The 22,158-nt window shown below is 40.9% G+C and overlaps 1 protein-coding gene across 1 annotated transcript in view; it reads right to left on the bottom strand.

Moving 5' to 3' along the window:
* ush2a (Usher syndrome 2A (autosomal recessive, mild)) overlaps positions 1-22,158 on the bottom strand; it is a 286,437-nt gene that overhangs the window by 38,887 nt on the left and 225,392 nt on the right. The window contains exons 67-70 of the mRNA XM_049604025.1: positions 20,681-20,879; positions 12,375-12,482; positions 10,553-10,736; positions 3,887-4,044 (exon numbers count right to left, since the gene is read on the bottom strand). Coding sequence (XP_049459982.1) covers positions 3,887-4,044; positions 10,553-10,736; positions 12,375-12,482; positions 20,681-20,879 — 649 coding nt within the window. The remainder of the gene's footprint in view (positions 1-3,886; positions 4,045-10,552; positions 10,737-12,374; positions 12,483-20,680; positions 20,880-22,158) is intronic.

The raw sequence follows: 22,158 nt of genomic DNA, 5'->3' as shown, positions 1-22,158 counted from the left end.
CTATGTTTGTAATTTTTGACCTGCACATTTTAGGTACTATAAGTTGTTTTTTGTTGACCACCACATAGTTTTTGTCTGCAAATGAAATTGTCGTTGGTGTCTTCTTTTCAAGCTGGTGCTTAGTAAAGTAACATTAGTTCTTCATGGTTCTCAACTTGACTGGACGCTGTCAGACTGGTTCAAACAAAGTGGATCTGTGGAGTTAAGTGTTGAAGTGCAAGGAAAGATCACATTGACGTTGGTTAATTCAGGGAATGAAGGTAAATGACTGATTCATGGCTTTGAAATAACATATTTTTTTAATCTTTGGGCTTGGGAGAAGGTATCAAGTACAGTCAAGTCAAAAGGCTCAATCCGAGTAAGGTCACATGTCACTGATGAGTTGAGTCATTGAATTTGTTCACACCTTTGCTGAATACAATAAGCTGTACCATGCAAACTATACTACAGAAAGGCCATTGACTGAGACCATTCTGCTTTGAAAGGTAAGTAAGAGCATAACTACTGATTTTAATTCACTAGTTCTACGCTCATTTTACTCCGTGTTGCTCACTACCAGACAGTTTTGGAACAGAATTGTACCAAAAACAGTAAAGATTATAGTCAAGACCTTTAAGTTTATATTTTATTATCTAAAGTTGTACTCTGCACTGAAATTGCAGGATATGAATAAACTCAAGTAAAGAAGGAACTTTCTGTTCAATATATAATTTCCTGCAAGCACACACACATATTTGCTCATATTTTTGCCTTAAAACCGACTGACCTCGCCTTCACAATCCTGGCATCGTGGTCTCACAACCAGATAAAAACACACAAATGTATACATACAGAAACACCCACATAGATACACACACACACGCACCTAGACTTTGTTAATATTCTCACCGGAGGTTTTTCCATAATTCAGGCCAACTGTATTGTGATGGGTTATTCAACATTCATGAACTCTGGATATCTCGAGAACGAACTGATTACCAGACAAATGAAAGACTTCAATTATTCACCCCCCAACTCACATATGCACACAAGCACCTACACACACACACACACACACACACACACACACACACACACACACACACACACACACACAGAGAGAGCATACCTCTGACTTCAGCACATGGAGCTTTTTATACAACCACACTTTGGCTGCTTTCACACACTTTCACAAAGTACACACACACACACACACACATACACACACACACAGAGGGGTCATAATGCCTCTTTCTTTGATCAGTGTGTTGCTCAGCCATAGAGGGTTAATCGTCACTGTGATATTTAAGTTCTATTATTTACAACCAATCAGCTGCTTTGCCATCTCCTATTTCACACACGATGCCCACAATTACAAATGCACACATGTACACTTGCACATATACAAAGTGGTCTCACACACACACACGCAGACACAGACACACACAAAGACAGACACAGACACCACCATTGAGGAATTGATCCTAGAGTAAATGTCTTTTTAATAGCCATACGTCATTGCTTTGGCAGTCAATGTATGCATATGAAGACACAAACACATTTGCATGTACGTACACACCGACAGACAAACTGTCAGAGAGTCTGGCACGCACACATACACACACAAGTCGAAAACACTCCAGATTCTGGGCTCACGGAGTTAACCAAGCATGAGAACCCAGCCGATATTTCCTCACCTTTAAAATCAACCCGTAATGACGATAGAATAGGCCTGCCTATGGAAATGTCTCCACAGTGACGTGCACACACACATATGCACGCGCATACACACACCCACACCCACACACACACACACACACATACACACACACAAACCTGTACAAAGACGCATGCATAAACACAGGCACAAACATAAAGAAACAAAAGACACACACACACCTACACACACAACAAAGTGAAGTGTCTTTGCTAGTTGGCCCTATAAGCGGTTTCTGAGATGGGAAATCAGCCTAATGAGAGAGTAATAGTCAATGATAGATGGGTTAGGGCAGACAATCACTGCCCCATAAGCATGAAACTCAGCCCTGAGTGTATGCTCATGTAAACCTGTGTATATGTGTGTGTGTGTGTCCAGGTCTTGAGAGGCCAGAAGGTGAATGGAAAACTACTCAGGGCTTTTGTTTTAGTCTGACCCCTCTCTCTGTCTCCTCATATCAGAGGAAGAAGCAACTCACACGGAGGAAAAACTTCTCTCTGCTCAGTTTAATACGGTCAGTATAATTTTTTCTGCCCTGTAAATCTAAATATAATGAATGTGACACCCAATGTTTTAGTGTTGGTTAGTGCTATTTACATTATTGGAAAATCATTTGATGTAGAAACCTATCTGAGAAATAACTTTAGAAATATATTATATGTACTCTGTTAACCCTGTTCCTTTTGTGAAAATGAAAGAGTTCTACTTATTGTGGGTTTATTTAGAAAAGCTCTTGCTGCAGTGTGACAAGTGGGGATCTTAAAGTCAGAGGGTTATAATAAATGGAGCTTTCCCCTCTGAAAACAGATTTTAAATTTATACAAACACTGAATTGGCCCCTCTTGTTGTCTGTGATCACTTCTCAGTGACCACACAATTACCCTGAAAGCCTTGGTTTGTGCATGCATAAACAGAATAGGTCAGAGGTCTGAATGGTTAAAGCTACATTTGGTAACTTACAAAAGATATTTTTTTTGTCAAAATGTCACGATATCCACACAGGAGTCATGTCCCTTGTCCTCTTCCTTTTGCTTCTAATGGAACTTGCTCTAAGGCAGCTGTCAATCATTGTTTGTGAGCTGTGGTCAAACTGTCAAACCAGGCAGCACTGATAAAATATGAATCAAGATTCTGTTACTGAATTGCCTATATATCACCTAAAATGTTTTCAGAAACATACTTTAGTGTACTGTTTAGCTGTAAAGTGAGAAGTTTGATCCAGCCAGTAGGCAGTGCCTTATTTTGGCTCCACTGTTTTCAATTTGGCGGGTCACAAAGTGGTAACACTGCCAATTTTGACATTTTGACTGCAGTTCATGACCAATAATTGACATGATTGACAGCTGTGATACACTCCTCAGCACTGATAAGTTGTTTTAACTTAAATGCAGTAATGTCTTTGGAAGCCCTACAAGGCAATAGGGTAGGCAGAGTATGGTTGTTTTTCACAGATTATCTGTCTCATTTAGTGCTGCCTGATTACAGTGACCTTTTCAGCAAATATGACAAACAGTTTTTATAAAAATTACCTATAGTTATAGCCTTAACTATTGCTTAAAGGCGCATTCAAACACCAATAGAAAACCTTATCGTTGTAACAGACAACGCTTCTAACATGGGTGTTGCCATTCAGTTAGCCGGATACCTGCATGTGAAGTGTTTTGCTCACATGCTTAATCTGGCCTTGCAGAGGGTGTTAAATCTGCCAACACTTTAATTGTCAGGTGTATGCAGCACTCATGACAGATTTTGTGACCGTATCGGTCAGTCTGTCCGCTTTATATCACATTTTTTATTGAAGTCAGATGAGCAGACTGAAAAATTTATCTTCTGAGGTAAAACTGAAGTTTTTATTTGGGGAAATTATTTGCATTATTTGGGAAAAAGATAATAAATTGCAAAATGTTTTATCACAATACTCAGCATATTGCAATACATTTAATATCGCAATAATATTGTATTGTGACAGAAGTATTGTGATAATATCGTATCGTAGGCCCTCTAGTGATTCCCACCCCTATTTGGTACTACAGATTACACCTCAGTTTAAATAATTCATCATTAGCAAACAGACAAGTTTGTATCATATCATTAGAAACAAAAAAGGTTTCTAATATGGGATATTATTTTGACTGAAACTCAATACTTCCGACTAAAAAATGTTTTTCATCCATTCATAAAGCTACTCACCAGGAGTGGTCCAGACGAGAGAGATGGAGTAGGGGCCCGACACAGTTACATTGTGGGGTGGTTGGATCCCAGTGGGGCATGAGACTGGTGTCTTTATGACATATTTGTCACTCACACCAGTCCCACCACCTGTACTGGCCTCCAGGTCATAGACATACCTAAAGAGATGGCGGGGTAAAGAGGGGTGTGAAGAAAGCAGCAAAGATAAATGAGGGATCAAGAGAGAAGGAACGAATATGTAGAAAGACAGTGTTAATGGGTCACTTTCACACAACACAATATCACTATATGCAGCAAATATGTCAGGACCTGGGGCCTCATGTACAAAGGGTGCGTACGCACAAAAACGTGGCGTACGTCCTTTTCCACGGCAAAGTTCAGATATATCAAGAGTGAAATGACCGTGGAAATGTGCGGTGCCTCACGCCAACTTCATGGCTGGCGTACGCACGTTTCTACAGCTGTTGATCCTTTGGCGACACTTAGAGGTGATGCTGGGAAACTGTTATAATAAATAAATGTGAAAACAATTAGTCCTCAAGAGTGATGTGCACATCAGAGACACATGAACAATTAACACTGATGAACAATTAACACACCCACGTGTTTGCTATTAGATTAGTGGATATAAAAGCATGCGCAAAGTGGTGCCAAAAATACCGTTAACAACGTTTTAGCAGTATTTGCCGCATTGGTTCCCGAGGGCAATCCTCCTGGTACTGTGCGCAGAGCCGCGGCCGACCTTGGAGCGTGATACAGCCAGGAGCCATGCGCTGCCTGTATCCATACAGGTGCTGACCACACCGGGACTATAATAAATAAATGTGTCATGAGTCATCCCAGCTGTGTGGGACGGAATTATCCGCATGTCAGCCAGGTATATCAAATTCCCATACAATGCAGCTGAACAGGCCAACATTAAAGCGCAATTTGCAGCGAGAGCCGGTTTTCCTAATGTTATCGGAGCTATCGACTGCACACACATTATAAAAGCGCCATCGCAGGATGAATTTGTTTTTGTCAACAGGAAGCATTTTCATTCGATCAATGTACAGATCATATGTGATGCGCAAATGCAATTAACCAACATTGTGGCGAGGTGGCCTGGTTCAACGCACGATTCATACATTCTGAGTAACAGCATGGTTGGGAACAGACTACTAGCTGGCACTGTGCGCGATGGGTGGCTTCTTGGTGAGTAAATAATTTATTCGTTTAATATCAATCCCCATGATGCGCACTGAACATGTCCACCCCCAAATATTACCCTGCCTTCATAGCATCAGTACTAGTCAGTGGTTAAAGTTAGTGACTTGCTGTTTTTTAAACTACAGCTTCAGAGCTTTCGAACAAGCCCCTGATTGTCTCTGTGTGTAAAGTACTCATGTCAATAAACCCGTGCGTAAAGTGCGACATTTCCTAATCAGCCTCACCTTTTCCCCGGCGCACTTCTCCATTTATTTACAACAATACTGTGTGATCCGTGTAAGTGGTGTATAAAATTAAGAAATATAAACTGTAAATCCAGTTCATATAATTAATTGTCTGCTTTCAACTGACCCCAGGCAACTCTCTGTTCAGACGGGTGAGCTCCTCCTCTCCTGTCCCCCCGCCTGTTTTGGCCACACTTTGGCGGTGGGCAGCCCTCCTCTGCTTCACGTCCACCTTAATGTCGGACCACTTCATTTTTAATTCTGCGTGTGTACGCTTTTCTGAGCCCACTGCATTGACAGCCTCACACACACTCTCCCACTCACTCCTCTTGCGTTTTGTATTGATGCCGGAGGACAGCGTGCCAAAAAGTACATCTTTGCGCGCCTCCACTTAAATGAGTAGCGTTTCCAATTCGCATTCTGTGAAGATTTTCTTTTTTTCCCGTCTTCTTCATTCTTTTGTTTTAGTTTTCTGATCGTGCAGAGAGGGCAATCTCAGGTGTGGGGTTCATTTAAATATGATTTGCATATTTAAATGGGGGCGTGGACAGGGAGGGGTCGGGTTCTCCAGCATGTGCGCTCAATTCCACGATGATTGAGAGGTACAAAGGAAATGTGCTTGGATTCATGTGTACGCACAGATTCATACATCTGGATATTTTTGTACGTACGACGTTTTCTGGATTCAAGCGTACGTCATGTTTCAGTAGGAAATCCACGCAGGTCTTTGTACATGAGGCCCCTGATCACCATCATGACTTACACAATCGAACAATGGAAGTAAGTTTTATTAGTATATCCCAAATACATGCTAAAATATCTTCACATTTTCCACCAGTTTTTACCTAATCAGTCTTTAATCTACTAGTCCACCCAACAGCATTAAGCAGGACAGCATCAGGTCTGAATGTTAAGGGGGCTCTCAAACTAACAACAGCAGAGCAGACTAGGGTTTATGCTGCTTTCAGGCTGGATTGTCAAACTGTGGAGAGTCTCAGTCTCTGTCTAAACCCAACCGGTCAAGGCAGATGGCTGCCCACCTACTGTACAGCCTGGTTCTATTCGAAGTTTCTGCCTGTTAATAGGACATTTTCCCTCACTACCGTTGCCAAGCGCTTGCTCGTGGGACAACTGTTGGGCCTCTGTAAATTACAGAGTATGATCTTGACCTGCTCTATATGAAAGGTGTCTTGAGAAAACTTTTTTAATGATTAGGCACTGTATTAATAAAACTGACTTAACATAATTATGGCAGTAAAAATGCTTTTTCATTTTCTCAGCTCAATCCTATTTGGTACATGTGACTATTTATTCTACATTGTTTGGTCTTTTGTTTGTGAACTCCACTCAGTATTGCTGTGCGTATTGTGCTTCAGAAGAAAATGGAGAACCAGAACTAACTTGGTGATAGTTCAGCTGCCCATTCTCTTTCAAGGAAGGTCAGTCCAGCTGTGCAACCACAGTGGTTTCATTGATCAGGAGATCTGTGGGTTTTTTCCCCCCAGAGTTATTATGTATTTGAAGGAGTTTGGGTTGGAGCAGTGTTGATGAAGATTATCGTCAGAGTATTGCTGAGATCATAAACTGCATGTATATGAAACAGTGATATATGAGGGTAAAAACCTAAAACCTAAATGTAAAAACCTTAAACTTAATAAGGAGCCAAAGACTTTGAGCCCTATTAAAATAATCTATAGCACATGGTCTAAACTGTATGGTGCAAGTGCTTTTAGGGCGTGTCCAACCACCTTTGCCAGTTAAATGGCTCATAATCTCAAAGTAAGGTGCAAGGGATGTATTTAGTCTCTTAAAGCTACTCATGCCTTTCTTGCATTTCACAGAGCACTTAGAAAAAATTTGAACATCCACAAATCCCGCCTCCCTCCAAAGTCCCATCCTCCTCCTCCTGCAACTCCACCTCCCTCCAAAGTCCTACTACCCCCTCCTCCATTACGTCCTCATTACGTAGATAGATGTAGGCGTTGGCAAGGTAACTTTAGATTCACGGAAGAGGGGAGCCAGTGTAACATTATAAGCAAGACAGTCAAACACAACCCCGGAGTTTTAAAACTCAACCAGAATCAGTGATGACTGATGAGTTTTAGAATAAGGTTACAGTGCTAACGTTAGATAGTAGCGTTAACGTTACTAGTAAGTGGAACCATACAAGGAAGATTATGTTAATGTTTCAGAGGCTACGCTACAGTAGGCTAACATTAGCCATTAGCAACTGGATGCTGTGTTGTCATATTACATTATATGTTATATTAGAAGCAAACTAAACATAACGTTACCTGTCCTGCACAGTCAAACACAACCCCAGAGTTTTGAAACCTATCCAAGGTCAGTGATGACTGATGAGTTTTATAACGTAAACGCTAACATTAGATAGTACTGGTGACTGGCAACAAGCAAGATAATACAGTTAGGTGAGTGGTTACGTCAGTCGGAGGCCTCCATGTGGGGAAGACAGACAAGATACTCAGCCAATCATTGCATTCGGTTGGAGTTTTCTTAGAACCATCTGAGAATGGTATAATTATGAGTTTTTATTTCTGGTGGAATTCACTTACATTTTAGTCTGCCATCAGCTTATTAATAGCATTTTAACCTAAACAAAGAAAAAGCGAAAACTTCCAGAAAGGTAAGTGTTGCTTTAATTAATCATAGGTCTGTTTTTTTTTCGCACAGTGTTTTTCTAAATACGGGAGTCTGCCGCAAAGTAACAGCGGGCAGCAGCTCTGCTCTGCTTTGTTCACATTTTAAAGAATGCAATTAATATTTTGCCCTTTAATAATGTGTTATTTTACCCATCTTACTAAATGAATACTGCACCATTCTGACTTAAAAACAAGTTATTGTTGATCAATGGAGCAATGCTTTTTGCTGTCTACAACTAGCAATATGCCAACACCACACCTTGTTTTGAGACTAAGATTACATGTGCCTCTTAAACAATGTGGGTGCTGACTGTGACAATGACAGCTGCACCGGTCTGAAACTAGCAGTGACAGTTGCATTGCACTGTGTGCCATTTTGCGCCAGGTGGGAGACAGGGCCCTTAAAGTTCCCAGCTTTGCGTGAGCACAGGGGGGAATGTATTCTTTCACTTGTAGAATTAAGTCTTAATATTGTGACAAAGAATTTGTGTCATCACATAGTTTTTGCATGGCAAAAATGGCACTGTGCCAGGAAAGCATGTTTTAAGATCAATGAGGTTGTATAGTTTCTGACAAAAATGCTTGAATGCCGAAAAAGTACATTGTAGTCTAGCTGTGATAAATAAAACAACTGGAAAGTCGTATTAAAAGCATGGCCTTTTGCAACCTCCCCCTGCAAACAGATACAGACGTATGCTTGTTGTGTGTACATGTCCCTGTTCGTGCATGTTCTTACAGTGACTGCTCTTGAGGTCCATTTCTTCCTCTTTCTCCCTCTCTTGCCTCTCTTGTCCCACTCTCTACCTCTCCCGCCCATGACATCATAAGATAGATTTCCCTTTTAAGAGCGTGTGGCTGGCTGGTGCTAAAGCCTACATTAGCTGTGTAAGTGGGCCACCATTTAACATTAAAAGCCTTTAATTTGCTATAAACTCCGGCACACATGCATTAATAGGCACTGGTGTTGGGTTATTGTTCCTGTGCAGAGCGTTTTAAACAGGAGGCCATTAGCACCTCTGCAGTGGGTTTGAATGCAGTCAGGGAAAGGTATTAAAACTACTCATATGTTACTCTCATAGACCCCCACACACACAGACACACATAGAAAAACATAAATAAATAGACCTCACATAGACACACCACAGTGGAGACAGACAGAGAGAGAAATCAAGAGAGGAAGAGAGCAAAGCAGAGCCTGAGTGTGATGGAGAGGGAGAACTGTATCATGGCATAAGGTTTCAGTGGGAGAATGAATTTAAACACTTCATCACTGGAAGATATTTACTTAAATGTAAACACCGCCTTGGGATATCAAAAGTAAAATGGTGTGTGTGTGTGGGGGGGAGGTAATCGGTGAGTGGGGCATTTGCATCTGTTTGCCTGTGTGTGTGTGTGTGTGTGTGTGTGTGTGTGTGTGTGTGTGTGTGTGTCCTGCGGGGCCAGCCAGAGGGAATAGGTTAATTCTCTCGTCATCTTAGACACTTCCTGGGCTGCCGAAGCAAAGTGACAGCTAATCAACATTGTCATAAATAATCAATGGCCACTTTGAGCAGTCTCACGCACAGAGACATGCGCACACAGAAAGGCATGAGTGGGTACACACTCGCACACGCGGACAAAAACACACACACAAGACTGCCTGGATAATGGGGCCGGTGCTCCCTGTGTAATTCTTGGCGCAGGGCTAAATTGGGAAAAGAAGGGAAGGAGGAAGGGAATGAGGTAAGAGGGAAAAGGATGGGAGGGGAGGGAGGGTGAGAGGAAAGAGAAGTGAATGGGAAAGCGAGACAAGTGATGAGAAGCGAAGGGTCGGGACGGGAATACCTTCTGGCAGACTATCTGGAATTAGGGAAAATTAAACGTCACACACACACATACAGTCCTATCTTCTTTCTTCCTTTCTTTCTCTTTCACACACACATAGAGGGGATTGGGGTACTGCAGGGTGTTATCCCAAGAATTCTATTTGGGGTAAGGAGAAATAGTCTCTGGAGAGAGGAGGCCAAGGAGAGGGAGAGAGAGAAGGGGGACAGGAGAGAAAGAGAAAGGGGGGGTGGGGGAGGGGGGGGGTATTATTTTACACTCCCATAATTAAAACAGAAAATCCATCTTAGAAAAAAGACACGGATTAATAAAGGTTAAATGAAAATAAACAGATAAATAAAATCTCCGCTCCACTGCTGTCTGTAAGCAAAAGCCAAATCTGATTTGTGTTTTAGTGTGTGTGTGTGTGTGTGTGTGTGTGTGTGCGTGCGTGTGGTAATGTTTGCGTCTGTCATTGGCATGTCAAATATTTGCTCATTAAATGACACAAACAGACATATACAGAGTGCAGTCCTGAGAGAGAGAGACATGGATGGGACGATAGCAGGATAGCAGAGCTTTTAAAACAGGGTGACCCCGATATAAACACACGCACACTCGAAAGGGGAAAATTCAAGAATTAAAGGGATGATTAATTACGAAGCTACAAGTGAAGTGCGTTAAAGCATCTGTGACGTCTACGTGTGTGCGCATGCTTGCATACATTTGCATTCATGTGTGTGCAAGGCGAGCGAGTGCGTGCTCTCTACCTGTGGTTTGGCAGGAGTCCAGTGTCTGTGTAATTCTGGACACGGTCGTCTCCGGTAAAAATAGTGAGACCATCTCTGTTCAGTCTGTACTGGGAGATGTGTCCATTAGGATGGCGTGGCTGATCCCAGTACAGTGCCACCGCAGATGTGTTTATTATCAGATGTCTGGGGCTGGACCATACACCTGAGACGCAAAGAAGAAAGAAGAGGAGTGAGTGAGTGTTTTCCACATTATCTGGCACCTATCATTAATTAGCAGCCCTTTGTCAGTTTATCTCAAACAAACTAAAACTGAAGTGCGTCACCTCGTGTACATAAACAGGACTTCTCCTGAGAGAGATCTGGCCGATACCAAAGTGTTCAACAGCAAACCCAAAAGCTTGTTTTCTATTCACTGAGGACAACCTGAGCCGTATTGAAAATAGGTATTTGAATGAGAATTCAGATTATCAAACTGCCGAGGCACGACTGAATTATGACGGAGAAGAAGACAAAGTTTTCTCATGAGATTATATTGAAACCAGGAGAGGAGAAGAACATGGACAGGCAGACAGGATGTCGTAAATTCAAAGGAACACAAATGTGTATACCTCTGTGCAGGAGGAGACTTAAATACGCATTCAATTAAAAAAATTGAATTGATATAAACATGAAGTAGCAGATATGTCAATTCCATGTGTTTTAGATTTTTTAAATTATGTAGTGTACATTTAGACACAAGGATATGAGTGGGGAGTGGTGGGAGGGATGATCCTAACAGTAGAAATATACTGTATTTACATAAAATAATAAATAAAGAGATTTGATCTGTAGAAAGAAAGACAAAGGATGGGTTGATGAGGTGAACAGAGGGGGTAAAAAGGTGCTTAAAGCTAAGGAATGAGATTTAAATGAAAATGGGAGAAATATCAAAACCTCAGAGGGGAGATAAATGTGCAATAGATGGTAAAAGAAGAGGAGTGGAGAGGACAGGGGAAAAGAAAACAGATGTGGAAGGAAAAGATCAAGGGACACAAAGAGAGAAGGAGAGGCAGTGGAGAGGAAGAGAACTGAGAGAACATGAGCAAATGAGAAGTGGATGAAAAGAGGGAAAATGATCCTGATTGAAGTTCTTAAAAAAAAACAAAAAAACAATCCATGACAGCATTTTATTCAGGCAACAAAATAAGGCTTTGTCCCACCGTAGTCAACAGTGAGGAAGAAGAATGAGAGAGAGAAAGGTGAAGGGTAGCGAGATATAGTGTACGGCGACCAAAGGAGGATGTGAGAGGGGGAGGATTCACAAAAGGAGAGCAGTGCGAGGAGATGAGAGAAGTGAGAGGAGCGGAGAGGAAAAAGAAAAAAGTATCTGAAATATGAAATCAGTAAGGAGGACACTGACAAAGATAAATTTGGTAAAAACATTTAACGAAATGCATGTGATATTGTGAACTTTAGTATTTATCAAAAATGATAATATCTTAAAGTCCTGATATGTTTCAATTAAGTTGAGTTTTTATGATAATTAATTATAAATTTAAAACAATGTAAATGTTTGCCAGAATGTCAACAAAGACAATAATTTGTAAATATATTATTTTTATTTGATGTTAGATTTACATTCTTGAGGGGAGAAATATGGGTGGCACATGCCTGTCTTACAGTTTTCTGAATCTGACAGGTATAGGAAATATTTAAGACCTGTGGAATCAGATTGAACACTTGTAAATAAACGTCACAGCATGAAATCACAATTGAAAGAATTCCTAAAATTTTTAATGAAGTTTAAAAGATTCTACAGGATCTCCAGAATTTTCATAAGTGCGTGAGTGTGTATATGTACCAGCAGGGGAGGCTTGCAGGGTGCGTCCTGAGGAAGGTGAGCTGGCTCCACATCCGACAGCTGTGCAGGCTACCAGCACGAAACTGTAGTCTGTGTACGGCTGCAAACCTGTGGCACAGAGACATGCACACATATATGATAAAAAGGTCACAAAGGATGACTCCTACACATAAAGTATCGAAAATCACACACATTTCTTATGTTCGGATTCTTTTTTTATTCTCAACACAATAAACCGTGCATATTCGTTTTTCATAACATGAGATGCACAGAGGGATATACAGTGTAAGAGGATGAGGAAAGAGAGGAGACAAACAACAAAATGAAAAATAGGGTAAAAAGTAAGAGAGAGAGGGAAGCTTGCCCTGGTCCGTATCACAAGCTCTCTTCCCAACCGTTTTCTCCCTCTCTCTCTCTCTCTATCCATTTCACTCTCCCTCCCTCTGTTCTTTCCACACTCTCTCAACGGATGGATCCATATCTGTCGGTGTTAAATTATGCATGCCATAACTCAATAATGAAACAACGTAAAGATGGGCAGCCGCGGAACTGACATGGGATAGGACCGGTCCAACGCTGTAATGTCATCAGCTTTTGATCTATGATAATTATGATACCTCGGTATGCGTTTAGGCTACAGCGTCCAGACATGATTTATTTATAGGCACCCGCTATGCAGTCTAAAAGAAATCACATAGCGACTGAGTGATCCTTTAACTGCAACCACAGGAAATCAGTTTTCGGTGTTACATTTAACCTTTTATAGGACAAGTTAAATACTAGAAGTTGCTAAAAAAAAACCCTGCATGTACCTGAGCAAAGTTATCCTTGAGTTAGAACCACTTTCAGGTGATTGAAAACCTTTGTTTCCTTCAGATATATTTTATGCCCAGGTCTGATTTACGGTGGATGGATGAGGATGAATGGATGGATGCAAATTCCTAATGTTGTCATGGGGGCTGACTGGATGTTTTATGGTCATTCACGTGGCTGACAGCATACAACAGCTTACAAATCAAATTGAGGGGAAAATAAAAGAAGTAAAATGACTTTATTTCAAAAGGATGAATAGAAAAACAGGCTTTGGCATTGCATAATACAGTGTCTTTATTTCTGACTTAAAATCTGCAGTATCTAAGGAGAGGTAATATATATTTTACAACATTAAGGATGTCTGTGAATTAGATAAATATGTTTTAATATTGAGAAACATTTTTCATACATTACTAATATATAAAATTTCTTCCTCTACTTGACCAAAGAGTAGTTAGGGACAGTACAGGACACTCGACTACCAAATGTGACTTATAATTTATTATCATTGATAATACAAATGTGTTATCACATCTGTAATTTAGTGAAAATAAAAAACCCAAATTTAACTATGTGTAAAATAAATATAAATAATGTTTTCAATATTATTTAGCTAATATTCTATATATTTCCAATTGCGTATATATTGGAGGCTGAGGGAGGGGAAACCCTACTTTGTGTTGCGATATGTATGTCGGTACCCATCCTGTGTCGACGGTATACGGCAGAGAACATGGGCACGAGCACACACGCACGCACACACACACTCTAATGCACAGCGGAGTGCTTTACCACGGTTTCCTCACATCTCTTTCTACTGCTTTGCCTGCTTAACATGCCTCGCAGCCTGTCATGCTCAACCCAACCTCTGATCAATGTGTGTGTGTGTGTGTGTGTGTGTGTGCAAATGTTCTCACAATGTTGCCCTGTGTTTGGGTTAAATAAAGAAAATCTGCCAGCCATACAAAAGTACTAGGGTTAAAGCGTAAGGCTCTGTTACACTATTTAACTGTGCAACTAAGCGTGTGTATATGTGTGTGTCCACTCCAGCATAGTAAATGATATCTACACTGCAAGTGATGTCATTTGTTGCAACGCTGAATAAAGCAGTAACCCTTCACTACATTTTCCTACATACAGTCAGACAGAGTGTTCCTATGGGAGTCAGAATGGGGCAAAAACTGCAAAGACAACTTAGATATAATATTCAACACAAGTAGACAACTTTATATGGCAATGAAGACACGTGGCAGTGGCTTCAGAAACAATGAAAAATTGGATATTACGTGAAATTGCCCCACTTAAAAATAATGTTCCAAAATGCTTTTAAGTGTTGCCCATAGTGATTAATACCAGCCTAAACTCAGGTCAGGAAGCAGAGAGGATTGATCAGAGAACATGCCAGTCAAAGCTAATTTATCAGTTCTGCTCTCTATGAAAGGAACGCACAGTCAGACAGTAAAGGAATGTCAAAACTCTGTGAATGACCGCACATCATCTGACTCTCCATCCACTCTGTTTCATGCTATTTCAAATATAAACCAAAACAAACAAAATCTCGCTTTTCATTCAACACATGTGCATCTGCAGAGGAATGCAAACACACACAAACACCTTTGATGTCTCTTGGTGTGTTTCAAATTACCTTTAAAACACTCTGCCTGAAGAGGGCAGTGTTGGTCTGCTGAAGAAATGACACCATGCTTACCACTGTGTGTGTTTGTGTGCGCAACAGAGAGAGTAAGTGTACATACATGTGTGTGTGTGTGTGTGTGTGTGTGTGTGTGTACCTGTATGTGCACATACTGGTGCATACACATGTGCTTATGTGCTTGATTACGGAAAGACAGAGGAAGCTTCAATCATTTTAACAGTGATCACCGGGAAGTGAAAAACGGGTGGAGGGCGTTTTGATGTGAGCAGCCAGCGGCTCACTAACACAGAGTGAGACAAGGCTGTAACTGTCATCATGAGAGCTGGACACAGTGGAGATCGGTGGGTTTTTGTGCAAGACAGACAGAGGAACAGAGAGAGACGTACACTGGCAGTGAGACGGTGAAGACTTGAAGCTCACATTGAACAGAAAAGTTAAAGAGAAAGACTGCATGTGAGAGAGTGAACAAACAAAAGACGGGATTGTGAAACTGTTGTTGTGGATCTCTCTAATGTGTGTGTGTGTGTGTGTGTGTGTGTGTGTGTGTGTATTGCAGTAAAAGTAACTGATTTAAAGCTGCATTTTATTGACAGGTTGCCATTCCCTGTTTGCAGTGGAGAATATGATAGGATGATGGGCACAGGCCACAATACCATGCCAGTTACCTGATACACCACATCGAGAGAGTGAGACAGAGGAAGACAGAAAGAGAGAAGGAGAGACAGAGAGATGTGTCAATGTCCATATCACTATTTTTGTGTGTTGTATTTTGATGCTTTGGCAACATTGTTCTTGAAACTTCCATGCCAATAAAGTTCTTTGAATTGGCATGAAAAAGAAAATAGGGAAAGAGAAAGAAGTGGTGAAGTGAAAGAGAAGATGGAGAGAAGGTGGGGAAGCCAGGCAGAAGAAATGTGAGGCTAGGTGAGAAAGACATGAAAGGCTAAAATGGAAAGATAAGGGAAAGAGAAGAAAGAGAGGGGTGATACAATGAAGGGTCAAGCAGGAGAGGGAAATGCAAAGGGAACTAGAAACAAAGAGTTAGTAAGTAAAAAAGAACAGATGATGCATCAGGAACAAGTAAGAAAACAAAAGAAAAAACAGAAAGAGAGAGACAGAGAGACAGAGAGAGGGAGGAGAGCTTTGATAACACCTCTCCTAAATAATTAAGAGTTTGACTTCCTGTCTGTGGCTCCCTAATGCAGAGACCGTCTGGGATGGAACAATGAGATCAGGTTCTCACACACACACACACACACACACACACACACACACACACACACACACAGAGTATATACAGATTCCCTAAGCCAGCAAACCCGTATATGCAGGTTAAAGTTATTGCACAGTGCACATCTTTTCATTTGAGTTGTAAATGCTTCATACATCTTCTGACAATTATAGCTCTTACTTTGCTTGTTTATCGTTGTATTAATATTTATTTTGGAGAAATATCTTGAAAAAATAAGTTTTCCCAACTGAAAAGAAAACCAGTAATTTGTGAACCACTTCCATTCCCGGCTTTTAACAAAACAGTAGAGCTTCATTTCTATTAATTTAACTTGAAAGTAAATATTCAAATGTGGACTCATTTTGCTTGACCCTGAGTGAAAAAAAAAAAAAAAAAATCACTCAACTCAGACTAAGCTGGGTAACCCACGGATCTGCAATACTTCAGATAACATCTGTCCCACTGAGCTCCATCTTTTTACTGCAAGCCTGCCAAACTTGTTCTTTGCTCCAATTTTAGAAGTTAGAAGCAGAAGTCATGAAGTTACATGGTGTGGCTGGAGGGAAAAAGATCCACATACTGTAAGGCTGACACTTCTCATAAGAGACAGATTCACAATTGACACATGAAAGCAAAGTTCTTGCTTATCTCCTCTCCTCCCTTTGCCATGTCTGCATGCCTGCACCTATAGCGTGGACCAATCAGAGCATGGGCTACGGGGGAAACGCATTAATAAATAAAAGAACATACTCTATTCCCTGCTGTTCTGAATTAATAATGAGGCTACAAAAGACCAATTAAACACATGATTAATGCCATAATCTATATAATTGCAGGCAATAATTCATCGTGAGCTAATGATAGCAATACTTAATATCGATTCACATGGGGTGTCTTTGTACAGTAGTGCTTAATTCTTTCTATGAAGTGTCACTTTTCAGAACTGCTAAAAATGCTAGTAATAAGAGCCCATTTCTTGCTTTCCTCAGGCAAATAAAAAAATAAACTGGGAATGGCAGAAGCCACAAATTTGTTTTTATAATTTGTCTGGCATCATAGAGGCTGCTGACTTTGGGAATTTTCATGTAACAGTGCAAACCAGTTGGAAGCAACAACACTTTCTGTAACATAACTTTGATTCTGGTAGTACAGAGGAATGATTCAGCGCCCCCACTGTTAACTATTAAAGGAATACTTGACTATCATAATCATTTTGTGTAACTGTTACTCACAGCGTGTTACCTTGAATTCATAGAGAAAACTTTGTTTTTCTTGCATATCGCCACAATAAATCTAGATTCCAAAAAGGCAAAAATTATTAATCAATTGAAGTCATTGGGGACCACATTTAACAACAGCAAAACTATATCCAAACATCAGTTTACAAACTCTCACACAACTCCTGCAGTATCTTCCAAGTTTCATTTACCCAGGTAACTGCTCAGTACTTCCCAAACACATGCATTTTCAATAAAACATTTGGACAAAAAACACGTCAGTACATACAGTCTCATGCACGGCCAAATAGCATGCCAGGGCAATGCGTGTTTGAACTCGGTTCTGGGTAAGCTCAAACACAAGTGCCTGCTCAGGCACACTACTTATAAGTGGAAGTATTATATATTGTAACATGTAAGTGAAAATGCATGTGTTTGGGAAGTACTGAGTGTGTGGATGAATTAGACTTGGATTATACCATATAAGTCATGTGCGAGTATATAACAGAATGTCTTGATATAATTTTGCTGTTCAACCTGGACCCGTTTCTCCGTTTACTCTGGTGGCATGGCAGAAAAATAAAGTGGTCACATGTTGTGTAATTGATATACAAATAGCCCTTTTGTGGGTAAAGTATTCTTCTAAGGCAGAAGTGACAAAATACCATTTATAGGTGGGCAGTGTTACAGATAACCTATCTGTAACACTGCCCACCTATAAATGGTATTTTGTCACATGTATTTTTGTGGCGTGGCTTCTGACATATAAAACCTTTTTTCTGGACTGAAGAAAATCACAAATGTCTCAAAGAGTTTTAATTATTTCTGCCTCAAAGGTGAAATTTGGGGATTTTATATACAGCACTGTATTTTTAGATCTTTACCATAAGGATCAGCAACAGGTACGCTTAATTAAAATGACGATTTTACTTGTTACTGTGTCATAATTCTATGTTTATCATTACAACAATGGATTGACATGAACCTTTCTTTATAAATCAAGGGCTTGCAGACCAAAGTGATCAAAATAAGTTACAACTCTACAAGAGTGACTTGATCTGGCTAAAAAAAATCCATTCTCCAGTTTCTGTTGTTGGAGTGAGTGAATGAGTGAATGAGCTGTTGAAGCATCTGTCTCTGACAGCGTTGAGAATCGTCAGAGAGATGCAGAGAAGATGAATAATGGCGTATTAAACATTAAGGACGGGGGAGTAGCACGGCAATTATTTCTGTTCATATTTCACTGAAAACACTTAGATACATCCATCCATCTTTTCATCTGTCGCACTCTTTCTTCCTTTCTCCTTCACTCTGTTTCAAAAAGTGTCATTCTGTGCACCTTTCACCCCCTCAGTTTGTATAATTCTGTGTCACTCTTTGTTTATCTAATTTTACTGTTGAGGTTACTCTCCACTCAGGCCCCCGCCCACCCTCTACCTCTCTGTTTTACCTTTTAGTGTATTGTTTTTGTATGTCAACTGGTCAGCGTTGCTAGTGGTATGAAACCGATTCAACAGCTGTGATTTAACGGCAGTTACTCATTACAACAGCAGCACTTACATACAGTTTGAAGAGGAACACGAGTTTGGAAATGTACTCTGTGAAAGTGTGTGTATGTGTGTGCATGGATATGAAAATGTAAAAGACACAGATTAAGACTAATTTTTAAAAATATTGCCAAAAAATTACTAAATCAATTGTGTTTAGTTAATTCTGTAAGAAATATGAATGTATACGATTGAATCAAATGAGAGACAAAGCCTATTTTTTTTCACAGTAAATAAACATAGTATGGTTGCTCTGAGCTGATATGCAGAACTGGTTTGGGACCATTAAAGACTTTTTGGAATTAATCTGTAATAGGCCTTAAAGTTTGATCCATTTCAGATTATTTGTTATTGTAAAACTTTGTGATTCACTATGTCTGTAAGACAGTTAAACCCAGGAAGTAATTCCTAGCGCATACATGGGTTGTACAAAGACAGCTGCAATGTGGAGAAACAAGAGCGGGAGAGAGAGACAGACAGACAGACAGATAAAGTGGAGGGAGAGAGTGCCCCAGTAGTGGTTTTGGCTGAATACTCAGTGTTTTCCAGTGTCTCACTGGGGGACAGGGGAATTTCACACACGCATGCTGGTTGCTTACACTGGCACATGGGGCTGGTACAGTATTACAGCACATTACCATCTCTATTTGGCATTGTTTGCTTTGCCTCATGCCTACACATACAAACACACATGCTTGTGCACACACAACTCCTGACCATACAAGCCAACCACAGGCGCCATGGGAATAGTCTATTGGCTACTGGCAAAGCCGTTGCCTGGTTTGAGTCCAAGACAGAGCAGAGAGCAGAGCTGTGAGGGGGAAATGCCACTAAATTTCATCTTCAAAAGATGTCATCACTTGGTTCCTGCATGGAAAAATGTAATATTTAAAAATCAAATCACCAATTAAACACTTTAAATATTGAAATTTGAGTTTGAGTATTTCTATTCCAGAAGTAGGCATGTGTACTGTGATAGTTTTCTATTGGCACTTCTCTGTGGTGTCTCTGAAATTTTCTGTTTTTACACAGACAACAAACATTTGTTTTACAATGCTTTATGCAGGTGTTTGTGTCTGCATGTGTGTGTGTTTGTGTGTGTTGTGACTGATGGCAGAGGGCCAGCAACACAGCTCCTCCTCAGGGTAGATAAAACAAGACCCACAAATCACCCAGTCCTGACACCACCATGTTTGTGTGCAGATCTACAATATTAAGACAAGCCAACACTTGTGTTTGTCTCTCTCTCTGTGTACTTGCTGTATTTATTTTGTTCAGAGCCCTGGGTCTCAAACTGCTGCTGTTTTGAGTTTTTCTCAGGTGTATAGCAGGGTATGTGAGGTATCCGTCTGTGTGCCGGACCTTAATGTTTGAGTGTGCTTCTGTGCTTATTTTCTTTTTGTTTCTTTTGTGTGTGCTCATGTGAGTGTGTTTGTGTCTGTGTGAGGGGCCGGGCCACAGACAGCATGGCGGGAATCAGGTGTAAATTCAGACATTAGATGGCTTCCCGAAACCAGCACACATAAATAAATGCATGACAAAGAAAAAAAACAGGAGCGGACAGCTAAGGAGAAAGGAAGATGAGGAGGACTAGAGAGAGGTATAGGAGAGGAGAAGAGCAGGAGTTAGGAGATGATTCAGATATGACAAAGGACAGGTGTATGGGGGGAATATCTGGTGTGTGAGGTGAGGAGGTGAGACGGAGATGAAAGAAGTGAGAGGTGCAGGAAGAGGAGGAGAGCAAATTAAAAGAGGAGAGGAGAGAGAAAGAAAGGATAGAGAGGGAACTAAACAAGCTAAAGAACAGAGGAAAAGTGCGGCATTTTATAACATGAGAATCTTACCAGTCACAGTATAATTTCTGGGCCCTTCAATGTGTGTAAATATGGTTCCAACACCAGTCTGGTTCAGGTGGTACCGCTGTATGTTTCCATTGGGACGTGTCGGTTCAGACCAGCTCACACTGAGGGAGGAGGGGCTTAAAGCTGTGACCACTGGAGGCTGAACGCCCTCTGGGACTCCCTGGACTGTCACTGCCACCACCTGAACACACACACGTACACAGACACACACACAAACAGAAGAAACACGTTTCAGATATTTTACAGAATGTAAAAAGTGTGGCTAACAGATGGATTTCTGTTGCGACCATTTATGAATGTAATTAACATGATCACAACCCAATAAAAAACTGCATCCAAATTCAGAGCTTCCCTCTCTAAGGTAATAAAGACCTTGTTGACGACAGAGAAAGACATTTGCTGGTGATTTAATTTATTTCCCCAAAAATAAAAGGAAAGGTAAAATGTAGACACCAACACATTTTTGGATTATAACCTGCTGCCATGGTCGGACAAACCAGGGAACAAATGAAACCAAAACACAGTGTCCACAACTTGCATGATGGAAGAACCCTAAATCAATCAATCAATCAATCAATCAATCAATCAATATGCCACAACAAATCATACAAGATACATTCATCATTCATTAATTTCCTGTAACTGCTTATCCTGTTTGGGGTTGCAGGTGTGCTTGAGCCTATCCCAGCTGACATTGGGCGAGAGGCAGGGTACACTCTGGACAGGTCGCCCAACTGTCACAGGGCTGAGACATAGACAGACAGACAGACAACTATTCATGCTTTCACATTCACACCTTAGCCAATTTAGAGTCACCAATTAACATGATGTTTATGTCTTTTGGATTGTGGATCTGGATTGTGGGAGGAACCTGGAGCATTCGGAGAAAACCATTCTGACACAGGGAGAACATGCAAAGGCGATTTTAGGCAGGGTCTTCATTTAGGATCCTCGTGACCTGAGGGTAGAAGCTCTTTCTGAGCCTCTCAGTGCTGGCTTGGTGTAACTGGTACCTTCTTCCCGACCTCAGAAGAGGGAAAGGGTCCTTATTCGGGTGTTTGGGATCTTCAGTGGTTCTCCTGGTCTAATTTTTGCAGCACCTGGTGTAAGCATACTTTAAGCACTGTAAAGCAGCCCCTATAGTCTGTTCAACGGAACCAACCACTCTTTGCAGGGCCTCGTGGTCCTGTTTGGTGCTGTTTCCGCACCAGGCAGTGATGCTCAGGATGCTCTTGATGCTGCAGGAGTAGAAATTCCTCAGTATTTGAAGGGATACCCTGAATTTCATCAGGCGTCCAATGTGAAAGTCTCTGACTTGACTTTCTCACCATTGAGTCAGTATGCAGCGCCCAGGTCAGGCCCTCTGTGATGTGGATGCCAAGGTCCTTAAAACTGTCCACCCTCTTCACTGAGGACTAGTTGACATAAATGGGGTGTAGTTCCTTTGCTGGTTCTTCCCA

The sequence above is a fragment of the Epinephelus fuscoguttatus genome, linkage group LG2 (assembly GCF_011397635.1).
Source record: "Epinephelus fuscoguttatus linkage group LG2, E.fuscoguttatus.final_Chr_v1".
Taxonomy (NCBI): Eukaryota; Metazoa; Chordata; class Actinopteri; order Perciformes; family Serranidae; genus Epinephelus; species Epinephelus fuscoguttatus.
The sequence above is the reverse complement of the archived record's forward strand: the minus strand, read 5'-3'. Positions and strand labels throughout refer to the sequence as shown.